The sequence below is a fragment of the Colobus angolensis genome, unplaced genomic scaffold, assembly GCF_000951035.1.
Source record: "Colobus angolensis palliatus isolate OR3802 unplaced genomic scaffold, Cang.pa_1.0 Scaffold214, whole genome shotgun sequence".
Taxonomy (NCBI): domain Eukaryota; kingdom Metazoa; phylum Chordata; class Mammalia; order Primates; family Cercopithecidae; genus Colobus; species Colobus angolensis.
In genome coordinates, this window is record NW_012115311.1 from 896,198 (window position 1) to 912,809 (window position 16,612).

The 16,612-nt window shown below is 41.1% G+C and overlaps 1 protein-coding gene across 2 annotated transcripts in view; it reads left to right on the forward strand.

Moving 5' to 3' along the window:
* MTRF1 (mitochondrial translational release factor 1) overlaps positions 1-16,612 on the forward strand; it is a 49,387-nt gene that overhangs the window by 18,518 nt on the left and 14,257 nt on the right. For both annotated transcript variants that reach the window (XM_011942964.1, XM_011942965.1), the window contains 2 exons: positions 7,329-7,501; positions 13,538-13,655. In XM_011942964.1, the coding sequence (XP_011798354.1) occupies positions 7,329-7,501; positions 13,538-13,655 (291 nt within the window). The remainder of the gene's footprint in view (positions 1-7,328; positions 7,502-13,537; positions 13,656-16,612) is intronic.

Sequence of the window (16,612 nt, forward strand, 5' to 3'; positions counted from 1 at the left end):
GTGCAGTGCTGTAGCCCTAGTTATATACTATTATTATTTACACATACGGAAACCAAAGCGTGGAACTAACTTGCCTGTGGGCAGACAGCTAGGAAGAAGAAAAGCTTGAATTTTGAACTCAGGTAGCCTAAGACTGGCTGTTTCAATCTATACCAAATAAGTCACAGTCTTCTCTTATAATATTCAAGTATTTGCACATGACATGAAGTAAAGGGGATGGAGGAGTAATTTTAAAGTACAGTGTGAATGTGAGATGGGGAATTTAAATTTGTTGTGGCGTCACTCTGTTTTAGTTCCTGGATAATCTTTCATAGTATGTCCATCCTACCACGCTGAATATGAATGTTAAACAATTTGATTTTTCATATCATCTGTCCCCTAAGTGCATGTCAGCTTCTTTATTTGGTATGAAGATTATTATCCAGTAATATGTTTTATTGCTGGAGGAAGATCAGCTATGATGGACTTACCCAAGAGACAGTATGCCAGTCTCTTATAAGACACCTTCCTAAGGCATTTTCAAGGGTAATCTAAAACTATACTTAATTTTTGTTTAACATGCTGACTTTAGAAACCAAATGGGTTAGGGTTACTATATCTTCATTAGAAATGCATTAGGAAGATGGCAACTGCAGTAGCAGCATAGTTTTCATTCTCTCTGAATCCCCATGCAAAAACACATATAGCAACTAGATAGCAAAACCAAAAACCCGTGGATAGCATTGACAGCATTCAGTTGCAGGGTATACCCACAAAACCCTAAAACAAACCACCAATTGCCATAGAACCTGCGTGGTCTAAGCATCTGTGCAGGAGGAAGAAGGAAGCAATGGGGTGGCATCTGCCAGATCTGAAAACTGGAGAACCCCCTCGTAACTCATGGTTATTCTCTGGAATTTGGGAGCCAGTTGTGAACATGAGCTGGAGCTGGGAGGAGTTTTACGCTCTCCAATAATGAATGAGGGTTCAGACTTTAGGTAAGGAGATTGAAAGAGGCCAGAGCAGTATAGCCCCCCTGACCTCTCAGAACAGATCCACTAGGGCACCTTTCCAAAACAGGCCCCCACACTGAGGAAGGACTGCTGGGAGGAGACTCAAAGTTGAGCAGGACAGGGATAAAGAGGGAGGAAGGGAAAAGAAGATCTAATCCAATGTCAGGGAGAACAACCAGGAAGTCCCAGAAAGCAGGCTGCTGTTTACTTGAACATTACGCAAAGTCACAGAAAAGAGAGCTCTGTGAAGTTAGAAGAGCCTTCCTGGACTCATTCTAAAACATATGGAAAAGTAATCTCACATGAAAATAAACCATAGAAAAGTATTAAGGTCAAATTCCATACAAAGTTTTATGAGAAACAAGAGAATAAGGAGTAGAATAATATCCCTACAGACAATGAAAGCACATTAGAAAGATATGACTACAAAATAGGTCAAAACTACAATCTACTATTTCAAAATAAGTTAAGAGGCTGAGCATGGTGGCTCACACCTATATTCCCCAGCAGTTTGGGAGGCCAAGGTGGGAGGATCGCTTGAGCCCAGGAGTTTGAGACCAGCCTAGGTCCCACATGGTGAGATCTTGTCTCTACAAAAAATTTTAAAAATTAGCTGAGCATGGTGGCACACATCTGTAGTCCCAGCTGCTCCAGTGGCTGAGGTGGGATGGCTTGAGCCCAGGAGGTCAACACTGAAGTGAGCCAAGATTGTGCCACTGCACTGCAGCCCAGACAACAGAGTGAGACCATGTCTTCAAAAAAAAGCAATATGAAGTGTCAGGAGTAGAAATGAAATGACAGACTCAGGAAATAATTAGAAAGCAAAGAAAAATCATTTTAGATATGAATAAATTAGAAGAAACATTTGAGCAGATAAACAGAACATTTAATGCCTTAAGAAAGTAGTAGTCAAAAAGGAAAATTTATTTTTGAAATCAAGAAGAAATGAAGACAGATAATAAAGGAGTGAAGAAAAATGACAAACATTGTTGACAGGCAAAAAGATTGATTAGAGGATAAAAGTCAGAGCAGATACTATATTAGTTATTTATTGCTGTGTAACAAATTACCCAAAGCTTAGCAACTTCAAAGCAACAAACATTTTTTATCTCACAATTTATAAGGGTCAGGAATCAGCTGCTTTTTTGAGTGGCACAGGGTCTCTCATGAGGTTGCAGTTGAGCTGTTGGGTGGGGTTCTTGTCATCTCAACACAAGACTGGGGCTTCAGGGCCTGCTTCTAAGCTCACTCACGTGGTTGTAAGCAGATACCAGCTTTTCACCATGAGGGCCTCTCCATAGGGTTATTTCCGACTTAGCAACCTGTTTCTCCCAAGTGAGTGATGCAAGATGGAGGCCCTGGTTCTTTGTAATCTAACCTCAGAAGGTGACTTAGTATCACCTCTGCCATACCATATATCATACAGACCAGCTGGGAGGGAACTGTAAGGGTATGAATACCAGCAGGCAGGGATCCTGGGGGGCCACCCTTGAGGCTGCCTATGATAAATACATCTATATTTCCAGAGAACTCTTCTGGAATAGAAATAAAAGATTTGAGGCCAGGCGCGGTGGCTCAAGCCTGTAATCCCAGCACTTTGGGAGGCCAAGAAGGGAGGATCACGAGGTCAGGAGATCGAGACCATCCTGGCTAACACGGTGAAACCCCGTCTCTACTAAAAAATACAAAAAACTAGCCGGGCGAGGTGGCGGGCACCTGTAGTCCCAGCTACTCGGGAGGCTGAGGCAGGAGAATGGCGTAAACCAAGGAGGCGGAGCTTGCAGTGAGCTGAGATCCGGCCATTGCACTCCAGCCCGGGCGACAGAGCGAGACTCCGTCTCAAAAAAAAAAAAAAAGAAAAGATTTGAAACCATGTGCACACTGAAAATATCCTGCTAGAACGACCAACACTAAGCCATAGGCTAATAAAATGTTTGGACTTACAAAAAAGGGAAAAGATCCATTAGACATGTAGAAACAAAGACCCTGAGACTTATAAGGGAAGGATTAGATTTCCTTCAGACTTTTCCGTAACAGCACTTTGTGCCAGAGAGAGATAGAGTTCACTGAAAGAAAGAAAGTTGAGTTAAGGATTTTATAATCAGCAAAACTGACTTATAAATGTGAAGGGAGCAAATTGTTATCATTATGTAAGAATTCAGGAAATACTCTTCCCATGGTCCCTTTCTGTGGAATCTACTAGAAACAAGCTTCAGACAACTAAAATGAGAGACAGCAAAATAAGGAGTGGGGGTGAGCATGAAATATTCAGTTAGATGAAGAACTGGGACTAATTGAGGGCTAAGGAGAATGAATTTGTTACATAAGGACTGTATGATCTGACAGTGTAGATATAGTACAATCATTTGAAAAATGGGAGGCAAATGGCAAGAGCATATGCAAAAAAGTTTTAATGTTTGTAGTAATTGTATTAGTAGAACTAGTATTAGTATTCTGAGACTGTTAGGTGTGTAGTGTAATATAAAAACAGAGGAGTAATTGTGGGATATTTTAATACTAATGCCCTCTCTTTGAGAACCAAGATTCTTGGTATGGGAAGAAACATAATAAAAGTGTAATAGAGAAGAGGTTGAATTTAACTTGGAAGTGTCAGTTGTAAAAACTCTGAAAGGTCTGAGATTTTACCCTACTTGCACACTAACAAGTTAGCCTGCTGCTGTTTCATGGGTCAGCAGTGAAGGACAGTTTATTACTCAGGGTTATTGCAATAGCCAGAGTATCAGCATTTTTGTGCCAGTTCCCTGAGCCCAGAGTCCCACAGGGCAACAACTAAGAAGACCAGATGATACCTGCGCACACAGTAGGTTGCATTATAGGAGAAGAGCACTGAACTTAAGGAAATTGAGTCTTTTTTTTTTTTTTTTTGAGGCGGGGTCTCACACTGTCTCCCAGGCTGGAGGGCAGTGGCATCATCACAGCTCGCTGCAGCCTCAACTGGGCTCAAGCCATCTTCCCACGTCAGCCTCCCATGTAGCTGGGACTACAGGCACGTGCCACTACGCTTGGCTAATTTTTTATTTTTATTTTTTTAATTTTATTTATTTATTTTGAGATGGAGTCTCGCTGTGTCACCCAGGCTGGAATGCAGTGGCACGATCTCAGCTCACTGCAACCTCCGCCTCTCAGGTTCAAGCGATTCTTCTGCCTCAGCATCCCGAGTAGCTGGGACTACATGTGCACGCCACCACGCCCAGCTAATTATTGTATTTTTAGTAGAGACGGGGTTTCATCGGGGTTTCATCCTATTGGTCAGGCTGGTCTTGAACTCCTGACCTCGTGATCTGCCCATCTCGGCCTCCCAAAGTGCTGGGACTACAGGAGTGAGCCACAGTGCTGGCCATAATTTTTGTATTTATTGTAGAGATGAAGTTTGGCTGTGTTACCCAGGATGGTCTTGAACACCTGGGCTCCCGCTGTCTGCCCACCTCAGCTTTGCAAAGTGCCGTGAACCACTGCACCCAGCCATTTTTTTAATGGGCAGTAGGCATGCCTGCACATTGCTCTAGAAAGAGACACTATCTCTGTCTTCCAAGGCTGTGGAAACCTATCCTTTGCTCGGGAGGGACACATTATTTCCAAGGCTGTTCACTGCACAAACCACCTTTAAAAGATATTTTAGAGTGAAATAGCCAGCAATGCTTCATTTGTAAGATGTGCAAGAACACAAGAGACCCATGGAAAATTGTGTCTCAACATCACATGAACTCATGAGGTTATTTCCTATCTCTGGCCACTGAAAAGGCTTAGAAATAATAACCAAATCCAGTAGTAGTGGACAACCCTAGCCTGGTTCTCTCAAACCAGGACTTCTTGGAGACATGGCTGATTCCAGGTCTAGGGCAAAAAATGTTCAAGATAATCCTGGAATATCTTGTTATGCCATACAAATGGGGCATGTCAAAAGAATTCAGAAGTCGATTTGAAGAGGCTCTATGGGCCAAAGATGGGACTAGTTGAGCTTTAATAATAACTGTACTTGGTTTAAATATGCTAGATGTGTTTCAATCCTTGAGTTCATAATGATAATTTAAACTTTTAATTGGTCATCTTCAGAGGATTAAAATGAACCAGTTCAGTGTATTAAAAAAAAAAAAGGCCGGGCGCGGTGGCTCAAGCCTGTAATCCCAGCACTTTGGGAGGCCGAGACGGGCGGATCACGAGGTCAGGAGATCGAGACCATCCTGGCTAACACGGTGAAACCCCGTCTCTACTAAAAAATACAAAAAAACTAGCCGGGCGAGGTGGCGGGCGCCTGTAGTCCCAGCTACTCGGGAGGCTGAGGCAGGAGAATGGCGTAAACCTGGGAGGCGGAGATCTGGCCACTGCACTCCAGCCCGGGCGACAGAGCAAGACTCCGTCTCAAAAAAAAAAAAAAAAAGTTGGTATATTGGTAGAACTGGTAAAAGGGACAGAATCAAACATTTATCTTGCTTTTCCTATGTAATTGTATCACTAGGTAGTCAAATGGTAGACAAGGAGAAGTGTCTCTTTATTAGTGTATTTTAACTAATAAGTGAGAAAGAAATGATAGAATTAGACTGTCACCATTCAGTGTCAAAGGCTGTCAAGACTGTAAAAAGAGAGACATCCAGACATCGTACACCTCCTGTAGTCTTGCCAAGGGGCTCGAACTGAGGTCTGATCCAGTGTCTGCATCCAGCTGCCTAATTGCTGCCAATACAGAGGGCAGCAGAACAGGGTGACTTGCACCAATAATATGCAATCCGCAAAAACAGACTGCTGGAAATTCTGCAGGTCAGCAGCCCACGTCCAACAGATCATTTGGAGGAAATGAAAGCAATGGATGATAAGCATGTGGACTAATAGACTAAACAGATACATCAAACATTTTTAAGTGGGCAGGACTAAACTGTAGTGCCTAGGGCTACACGTTTAGGTAATGAAATTATGAAAAAGAAAGGAATAAAAGTCAGGATAATGATTACTCTTAGGGAAGAGAGAGGATTATGACTGGAAATGGCATTTGGGAGGGCTTATGGAGTGACTAGCACAGTTCTTTTTCTTGACCCGAGTGGTGGACATTAAACCATATATTTGATTTGTGTGTTTTTCTGTCTTCATATATTATTGTATCATAAAAAAGATTTTTTAAAAAAATTAGATAAGAACAAGTGGCCGGGCATGGTGGCTCACCCCTGTAATCCCAGCACTTTGGTACCCTGATGCGGGCAGATCATGAGGTCAGGAGTTCAAGACCAAACTGGCCAACATAGTGAAACCCCGTCACTACTAAAAATATGAAAAATTAGCCAGGCCTGGTGGCGGGCACCTGTAATCCTAGCCACTGAAGAGACTGAGGCAGGAGAATTGTTTGAGCACACAAGGCAGAGGTTGCAGCGAGCCGAGATCGAGCCATTGCACACCAGCCCCGGCAACAGTGCAAGACTCTGTCTCAAAAAAAAAACAACAAAAAAAAAACAAGCTAGCCTAGGTGTTAAGATTCTTTTGTGATACTCTTCCCACTCCACAGATAAGCAAGAGCTGACTTTCAATAAATTCTTGAAAACTTGAGAGGATCTGTGGAGTTATTCAACATTATGAAATTATTCTACTATTGAGCATTTTTTTTATATATGATACCATATTAGCCTAAGAATACACAGGGTAGTTCAATGCAGAAAACATCCCAGTATTATTTTTTGTTCAAATAGTATTTTTCCCTTATTATAAAAAGAAAACTTGTTCATTATAGAAAATTTGGAAATAAGAAAATATATTATTCTATTCCCCAGATATAACCAAATAATATTTTGGTATGTTTCCTGTTGTTGCATCACTAGCTCCTATAATTAATTAATTAATTAAATTTTGGTTTTTTTTTTTTTTTTTGAGACGGAGTCTCGCTCTGTCGCCCGGGCTGGAGTGCAGTGGCCGGATCTCAGCTCACTGCAAGCTCCGCCTCCCGGGTTTACGCCATTCTCCTGCCTCAGCCTCCCGAGTAGCTGGGACTACAGGCGCCCGCCACCTTGCCCGGCTAGTTTTTTGTATTTTTTAGTAGAGACGGGGTTTCACCGTGTTAGCCAGGATGGTCTCGATCTCCTGACCTCGTGATCCGCCCGTCTCGGCCTCCCAAAGTGCTGGGATTACAGGCTTGAGCCACTGCGCCTGGCCTGTAGTTTTGTTTATACTTTATGTCTTCTTTTCTTCTTCTTCAGAGGCCCTTGTTGTCCCATGCTTTATGTTCTCATCTCAGGCTCTGTACTCTCACATTCAGGCCTTCAATTAAGGACATTTAGGATCCTGATCTGTTTCAAAGGAGAATTCATTACTATTTCTGGACTGTTGTTCTCCTAGGTGGACTACATCATGCAGCTGCCCGAATTTCTGGTGACAGTGTCTATAAGCATTTGAAGTATGAGGGTGGGATTCACCGAGTTCAGCGTATCCCCGAGGTGGGCCTGTCCTCAAGGATGCAGCGCATTCACACAGGAACAATGTCGGTTATTGTCCTTCCTCAACCAGATGAGGTAACCTCAGCAAGAGGCATGGAAAACTCACTCCATGTCAACATGTATTGTGCTGGGAAGCCTTAGCTTCTAGGAAAATCTGTCCTTTTTTTTTTTTTTTTTTTTTTGAGATGGAGTCTCACTCTGTCGCCCAGGTTGGAGTGCAGTGGTACAATCTCAGCTCATTGCAACCTCCACCTCCCTTGTTCAAGAATTCTCCTGCCTCAGCCTCCCGAGTAGCTGGGATTACACGCACATGCCACCACGCCTGGCTAATTTTTTTGTATTTTTAGTAGAGACAGAGTTTCACCATGTTGGCCAGACTGGTCTCGAACTCCTGACCTCGGGCAATCCTCCTGTCTCGGCCTCCCAAAGTGGTGGGATTACAGGTGTGGGCCACCGCTCCCAGCCGGAAATCTGTTCTTTTCATGGCTACAGATTGGACTTGATAGTCTCTAATGGGAAATCTTTAATTCTCCCCCAGGCAAAGTTGCCCCTCTTACCACTGACCAAGATGTTTTGTTTGCTTTTAAATAGAAGTCACTAATTTTCAAAAAATGTTCGTTTACTGTTGCTGCCTAAATTTTATCTTAAGAAAGAAAATGAATTCCAGAGATAATATTTCAGGGTCAGTGGTATAATATCAGTATGGGGACCATATATCTATCTTTTTAGTTGAATACAGCCATCTGCTCTATATTTTTCTTTTCCCTAACCTTTCTTTTTAAACATATAGAAAACTGAAAAGATACCATAATGAAATGTTATAACCTTCCCCTGAGGTTGGTTGTTTACATTTTCTCACATTTGCTTGATTCCTATGTATATGTATATACATTTACTTAAATGAACTGTAAAGGATACAGCAGACACCATGAGACCTTACCTTCCAAATCTTTCACATACATCTCCTAGGCATTCTCCTATATAAGCGCACTACCATTACCTAGGAAAACTAAGCATAATTGTGTAATATTGAATATCTAGTACATTTAACAGTTTCCCTAATCAGCCCCCAATATTTTTATAGCTGTTTATCTATTTTTTGAGGCAAGATCTGACTGTGTTGCTCAGGCTGAACTTGAACTCCTGGGTTCAAGGTGATCCTCCTGCCTTAACCTCCTGAGTAGGTAGGACTACAGGTGTGCCACTATACCTGCGTATAGTGATTTTTTTTTTTTTTAAACCAGGATCCTGTCAAGTTTCACACGTTGCAATTAGTTGCTATATTTCTTTAAGTTTGGAACAGTCTCCCAACTTTTTATTATTATTATTTTTTAATGGTAATGACTTTTGGAAAGGTCTAGACCATTTGTCTTGAAGAATGTCCCACATTCTGGATTCCTCTGACTGTTCCTTGTGGTACTCTTTAACTTGTTCCTTTATCCTCTGTATTATGTTGAAAGTTATATCTACATGTTCCATTCCGTGCAGGTTACACATTTTGAGTGAGAATACTTCAGAGGTGTAGTTATAGGCATGTTGCCTCTTATCAGAAGACACATAATGCTAGATTGTCTCACTTTCAGTGTGCCTTAGTTTTAGTAGTTAGTGAAGATGGTGACCACAGAAATATCTCCATTGTAAAAGTGTATTTCTCCCTTTGCAATTACTAAGTAATTTCTAGGGTACATATATCCTGTTCCCAACTACCTTTCATCCATAGTTTTAACATCCATTGGTGATCCTTGCCTGAATCAGTTCTTTACTTTGGGGTTGCAAGATGATGATTTTCTAATTCTGTCATTCCTTCCACATTTATTAACTGGCATTCTTCTGTAAAGAACTTTCCTCCCTACTACCTTCTCACCTTCTAGCCCACACTTTCTTGCGTTCTTTTTCTAGTGTATGATTTCATTATAAACTCATATATCAAGTTTCACATATTAACCTCATTATAGACTCATGGATTCATGTTTTAATTCACTTATTTATAGTTACTATTCTTTATGTTCAAATCGTCCCAAATTTGGTCTATAGTAGCCTTTTAGGGTACCCCTTTTGTCCTTTTGAAATGATACCATCATTTGAGTGCATCTATACTTTTGGACACACTTAGATTCCCAGGCCCATTTTGTACTATCCTGCCTCAGACTTAAGTCAGCCTGGTTCATTTTAGTGGGGAATGTATCCAGAAATCAAGATCTAGATAGTAGGTCTGTTCATTATCATTAGTGTTGTTACTTCTAGACTCCTTCAGTGGATATAGCCAGGAAATACATGTTTTGAAATCACAGTTTCATGTTATTACTACCAATTCAAATTTAACATTACAGAAATTTTTTTCACCCCTCAACTTCTTGCATTTTGTATTTACATCTCTCCATTATACAGAAAATCTTGTTTCATAATCATTTTAATATGTTTATTTGGTTTATTATATACTATATATAAAATAGTTTCAAAATTACAACATCAGCATTACTAATAGTAAACTACTGAGTAAGTTTAAGATTTTTTCCCTTAGAATATATTCTACCAAAAATGTATAGTCAGGCTGGGTGTGGTGGCTCACGCCTGTAATCCCAGCACTTTCGGAGGCCGAGGCAGACAGGATCATTTGAGGTCAGGAGTTCGAGACCAGCCTGGCCAACATGGTGAAACCCTGTCTCTACTAAAAATACAAAAATATTAGCCAGGCGTGGTGCCGTGCGCCTATAGTCCCAGCTACTCAGGAGACTGAGGCAGGAGAATTGCTTGAGCCCGTGAGGTGGAGATTGCAACGAGCTGAGATCACGCCATTGTGCTCCAGCCTAGGTGACAGAGTGAGACTCTGTTTCGAAAAAACAAGAATGCATAGTCAGAGCACTATGCTCAGAGACCATCTGAAATAATTTTTTTCTGTGTGGTTATGTTATTATGATAAATATTTTGGTTCATTTATTTCTGTTTTTATTTCATTTTAGGCTTTGATTTTTCTTTTCTCTTTTATTTAATTTTATTTTCATATATTAAACATTTACGTGGTTAAAAAATCAAAACCATAGAGTTGTCTTGCTTCCATCCTTATTTCTTCTGCCCCATTCCCACTTACCCTGTTTTTATTTTCATTTTTTTTGAGGCGGATTCTCACCCGGTCACCCAGGCTAGAGTGCAGTGACCCTATCTTGGCTTACTGCGACCTCTACCTCCCAGGCTCAAGTGATTTTCCCACCTTAGCCTTTTGAGTAGCTGGGACTATACAGGTGTGTGCCACAATGCCCGGCTAATTTTTATATTTTTTGTAGAGACGAGGTTTTGCCATGTTGCTCAGGTTGGTCTTGAACTTCCTGAGCTCAAGTGATCTGCTTGCCTTGGCCTCCCAAAGTGCTGAGATTACAGGCATGAGCCACAGTGCTGGGCCCTGTTTTCATATTCTTGAAAATTAAACTCATTTAGTGGCATCTCACTATTCTAAAAGTACAAGGTTATGTTCTCTTAACTGACATTTAAAATGCTCTATCTGCTCTAAGTCACCATTTCTGTATCCAGAATTTCCCAAAAGTCATTAGATCATTTCTGTAACATTTGGGAGAATGTGGCATATGATATCCACACATTTTCTATGTAACTACTTAACACACTATAGCCACATGAAATGGCAAGTCACTCTTATCTCTTCAGTACTTATTGAAGTCTTAAGGCAGCCAGCTCTAACATATATTAACAAAAGCCATATAATCTTTTTCTTCACTGTGTTGCAGTCACTTGAGAGGAAACATACAAAAGAACAATTAGCTGAACAGTATCTTAGATTCCAGCCTTGACCCAGTTACTAGTTACTTTTCAAAGAGAAAAGTCACACTTCCTTTGTCATTCATCATAATAAATGATGAATGTGGAACAAAATGTTAGCTCTCCCCTTAAAAATAGCATATTTGTTGTAGGCTGGGTGCAGTGGCTCATGCCTGTAATCCAGCACTTTAGGAGGGCAAGGTGGGTGTATCATGAGATCAGGAGTTCGAGACCAGCCTGGCCAACACGGTGAAATCCCATCTCTACTAAAAATACAAACAGTAGCTGGTAGTGATGGCACATGCCTATAATCCCAGCTACTCGGGAGGCTGAGGCAGGAGAATCTCTTGAACCTGGGAGTCAGAGGTTGCAGTGAATTCTGAGATCATGCCACTGCACTCCAGCCTGGGCAACAAAGCAAGACTATCTTAAAAAAAAAAACATCAAAACAAAATGTATTTGTTAACTATTTGTGTGTGTGTGTGTCTGTGTTTGTGTCCGTGTCTGTGTATAAGTTTCCAAAGGCTGCTGTAACAAATTACCACAAACTTAGTGGCTTCGAATAGCAGTAACTTATTATTTCACAGTTCTAGCAGCCAGAAGTCCAAAATCAAGGTGTCAGCAGAGTCACGCCTCTCTGAAGGCTCTGGGGAGACTCCTCCCTTGCATCTTCCAGCTTCTGGTTGCTCCAGGTGTTCCCTGGCTTGAAACTATACCACCTTCAAATTCACATGGTCTTCTCCTTTACTGTCTCCTCTAGTTGTTTCTTATAAGGACTCTTGTCATTGGATTTAGGGCCTATCCTGATAATCCAGGATAATCTCATCTTAACTCAATTACCTCTGCGAAGAACCTTTTTCCGAATAAGGTTCCATGAATTAGAACATTAACATATCTTTTTGGGAGCCACCTTTCAATCCACTAATAAACATACACATACACCAATGAAGCTGATTTTCATTATTCCCAGTAGTTATGTTCTGTAAAGTTGCAGCAAACACTAATTTAGTAGATATTGAACCACTTGGGATTAATGGTTCAGTATTTGTTAAATCAGTGTTAGGAACAATGGTTCAATATTAACTAAATCCAGCTGAGCGTGATGGCACACACCTGTGGTCCCAGCTACTCAGGAGGTTGAGGCAGGAAGATTGCTTAAGTCCAGGAGTTCAAGGTGGCAGTGAGCTATGATTGCACCATTGCACTCCAGCCCAGGCAACAGAGTGAGACCCTCTCTCAAAAAAAAAAAAAAAAAATTAGCCAAATCCATAAACACACACACATACACACACATACACACACACACACTGAGCTCACATAGATTATAATCTTAAATTCTAAAAATAACCCATCCTGGTAGATTCTCTATACTTTACAAAAGAGAAAACGAGGCCTAGGAGTGTCAAGTGACTTGCCTGATGCTGCTCCACTAACAGGTGCTAGAGTTCCTATTCAAACCAGTCCAACTGGCCCCAGAGCCAGAGCACTGCTCTGCTCTGCCCCCTACACCTCCATTCTCTGGTCATCTCTGTAGGAGAGCTGCCACAGAAGGCAGTGTTACCTTGTCCTACTTCAGCTGGCAATGGGCAACTGTGGAGCAACTCATATTTTTCACTGCCCCATGCATGTCTGCAAATGACTGTGGAAGTGCCTTAGGTGTTGATTCAAGGATACAAATAAATTTTAGTAGGAAAATTTGCAAATAGACATTCTAACAATAATGAGAATCAACAATATATAGTATATATGTGTGTGTTTTAGATATTTTTGGAGGTTTCTTACATGTAACTTTGGGATGATGAATGATGAAACTTTTGATAGATTGAAAACTCAGTGATCTCAACATCCTAAATCAGTGCTTAAAAATGAAATCCCAGGGCCAGGTGTGGTGGCTCATGTCTGTAACCTCAGCATTCAGGAAGTCCAAGGTGGGAGGATCGCTTGAGGCCAGGAGTTCAAGACCAGCCTGGGCAAATTAGCAAGACCCCATCTGTACAAGAAATTTTTAAAATTAACATGGCACGGTGGTGCGCACCTGTAGTCCTAGCTACTCAGGAGGCTGAGGCAGGAGGATCACTTAAGCCCAGGAGTTTGAGGTTATAGTGGGTTATGATTGTGCCACTATACTCCAGCCTAGGCAACAGAGAGCGATCCTGTCTCAAACAAACAAAAAATAGCATCCTATTGGAATGGGCAGCTTATTGCTCTTTCTTTGGTATAAGTTACTTCTCTTAGTCTAAAGGCTATAACTTAAAACAGTACAGTTTATTTGAAAAATCTTGGAATCGATTTCATATTAAAGTATTCACGGAGTGTAGAATTATGCCATCCCTTCTGTTCTAGGTGGATGTGAAATTGGACCCCAAGGATTTGCGAATAGATACATTTCGAGCCAAAGGAGCAGGAGGGCAGCATGTTAATACAACTGATAGCGCTGTCAGACTTGTCCACATCCCCACAGGTAAGCAAGCCCATTTTTCCGTCTTACTCATCATTTGGAAGGAAATAATCCTATGTGAGTGTCTGGTTCCTGGCACAGCTCTTTAAAAATGTCACTGGGGTTGTGGATAAGGATGGCTATTGTGTTCATGGTCCCCTTCTGTTTGGAAAGATTCCTTTCTGAAAAGATGCGGACAGTGAGCAGACCTGTTCAGGGAAGCTTCCCAGGTATGCTGGACAGGAGTGAGCAACTAGAGGTGCCCCAGCCTAAATACAAATGAAACCCAGAAGCAGCCTTGGACAGGCCACCGCCATGGATCTTCTGTCACCTTAGACTAAAGCCTGATGGCTTTGCTGCACTAATGCTTTTATTCTGAATATTGGTAATTTTGGTATACTCTGAGGTAATTTTGCGGTCTGTAATGTGATTTTAAATATTCCTACCATTTTTCAAAATAAAAATGTTTAACTTCTTAATTTTTTAAAATTAATTTTTACATTTCAGGTATATGGTTTTAAAAGTCTCATGGCAAAGTCCTATAACAAAAAAACCAACAGCTGTCTGAACTTGTTCCCCCCCTCTTCCTACTTCCTCTACCCTCAGTTCCCATTTCTTAAAGATAACCACTCTAAATTCTTTTAGCTCACTTCTCTAGCTGCAAAAAACAAATAAGCCTCTTTTAGCTATTTCTTCTGGTAATTACCTCAGTATTCCTAAATAATAGGCAAATAGTGCTCTTCTGACCAACTATAAAGGTTATATATTTACGCCTTAATGTTGTAGATGAGAATTTTGCCCTTCCTGTATACCTTTTCCTCTTCCAAATATTTGTCTTTTGGCAAAATTAATTTTCACTGTGTTCATATAATGAATAGATAGTGTTTGACGCTGAGCCCATTAGTATATAGTCCTATGATTTCATTTCCTAGAGTTAATAATTACCTCATTGATTTTTCATTTGCCTACTTTTCTTTGACTCTGAGTCTGCCTGCATCTTCCAAAAGCTGTGTAAAATGAAGTCACTCCAGCGCTCTCTGGAGACTCCCTGACAGAGCACTCCATCATCTTGTGCCAGTGTGGACGAGCTGCTCCCCAGGACATTCCACAGGGGTTGTCCTGGTCATCAGCAGGTGGGGAGTTCCTTTCATCTCTATTCTGTGTTGGATCCTCCCATTTCTTGGGTTCCATAGTGTCTTTTTCTCTTTGTTACTCTGTCATTTTAACGAAGCTCATCTTTAAGTGGCTTCCTGAGGAAAGATTTGTGACATGTAAGTATTTCAAGGCTTTGGAGATCTGAAAATAGCTTTATTCTAACTTTACACTTCATCGATCATTTCTTGGAAATAACTTCCCCTTAGAGCACTGAAAGTCTTTTTCATTCCTTGTATTTGTTGCTTTCAGTTTAGAGATTCATGCCTTTCAGCTCTGAAATACTTTCTTCAATAATTTCTTGCATAACATTTTCTTTATTCTTCCTGGGATTTCTATTAGTTAGATGTTAGACCTCTTGAATTTTTTTTCCCTCATATTGTCTGTCACTTTGTTTTTTAGTTATTTTTCCTACCCTTTTTCTGATTTTAAAAAATTGATTTTTTTTAACTTTTGGGAGCTCTTTCTTGTTCTCAGAATTGTTTTCTCATAGCATCCTTTTCTTATTTTGTTGATACTTATTTCTTTTCTTTTCTTTTATTGCTCAAGGATATTAATTTTAGTTTCCCTGATGTTCCCTTCTGCTTTCTGCAGTGTCTGTGTTTCTTCTGAGTTTATTTTTGTTTCATGCTTGCTTTACTTTTCTTTTTTTCTTTTTGAGACAAGGCCTTGGTCTGTTGCCCAGGCTGGAGTACAGTAGTGTGATCACAGCTTACTGCAGCTGTGACTTTCCCAGGCTCAGGTGACCCTCCCACGTCAGCACCACTCCCCCGCCCTCTGTTCCTGGTAGCTGGAACTACAGGCACTTGCCTGGCTAATGCTTGCTTTTTTTTTTTTTTTTTTTTTTTTTTTTTTTTTGGTAGACACTGGGTTTCTCCACATTTCTCAAGCTGGTCTCCAACTCCTCAGCTCAAGTGATCTGCCTGCCTCAGCATCCCAGTGTTGGGATAACAGACATGAGCCACTACGCTCGGCCCATTCTTACTTTCATGTTGGAAATTTCTAGGAATTCTTGTCTGTCTGTACATATTTAAGAGTCAGGTTCTAAAGCTCTGAGTGCACTTATCCACATACCCACTAGTGAGTTCCACTGTAGATCAGTTAGAGCGTTAATCAGCTTTTTTATTAGGGACCTTTTCTCTTGCGAGTTTGTTTTCTCCTGAGAAGGATCTTCCAGGATACAGCTGAGAGTAAGGTCAAGGTCTCACCATTGAATAGCAGTCGTTTACTTAATCCTCTTGTCTTCCAGCCCATGTTCACACTTGCCCTCCCTTGTAACTAGTCCCAGGTCTAGAATTTTCCTGATTTAATTATCCAGAAATATACCTCCTGCCTTCTGCAGATTGAGGAAGGAGACTTGAGGATCTATTTGTTATTATAGGCTTTCTGTATTTAGCCCTAGCTCCTCAAGCCTGACTTTTGAAATACCTGGTGTCTCTATTTCTGAGCCTTTCTGGCACTTAGCAGGGCAAATTGGCCAGTTTCTGGTCAGCATGTCCCTCTACAGGGAATTAAGTGTCACCTTTCTTCCAGCTGCTAAGTCATTTACCATTCTTTCATCCACTTTTTGTCTTTAATAGATCATGTTTGGGGATTATATACTTTTATTTCAGATGGAGTTTGTGTTTCTGTGTCTTGTTCTTGTTGTAGTGTGATTTTAAAAAAAAGGCGGGGGGGGGAGCGGTCAGGCGCAGTGGCTCATGCCTGTAATCCCAGCACTTTGGGAGGCTGAGGCAGGTGGATCCCCTGAGGTCAGGAGTTCGAGACTAGCCTGGCCAAAATGGTGAAACCCCGTCTCTACTAAAAATACAAAAACATCAGCCAGGCGT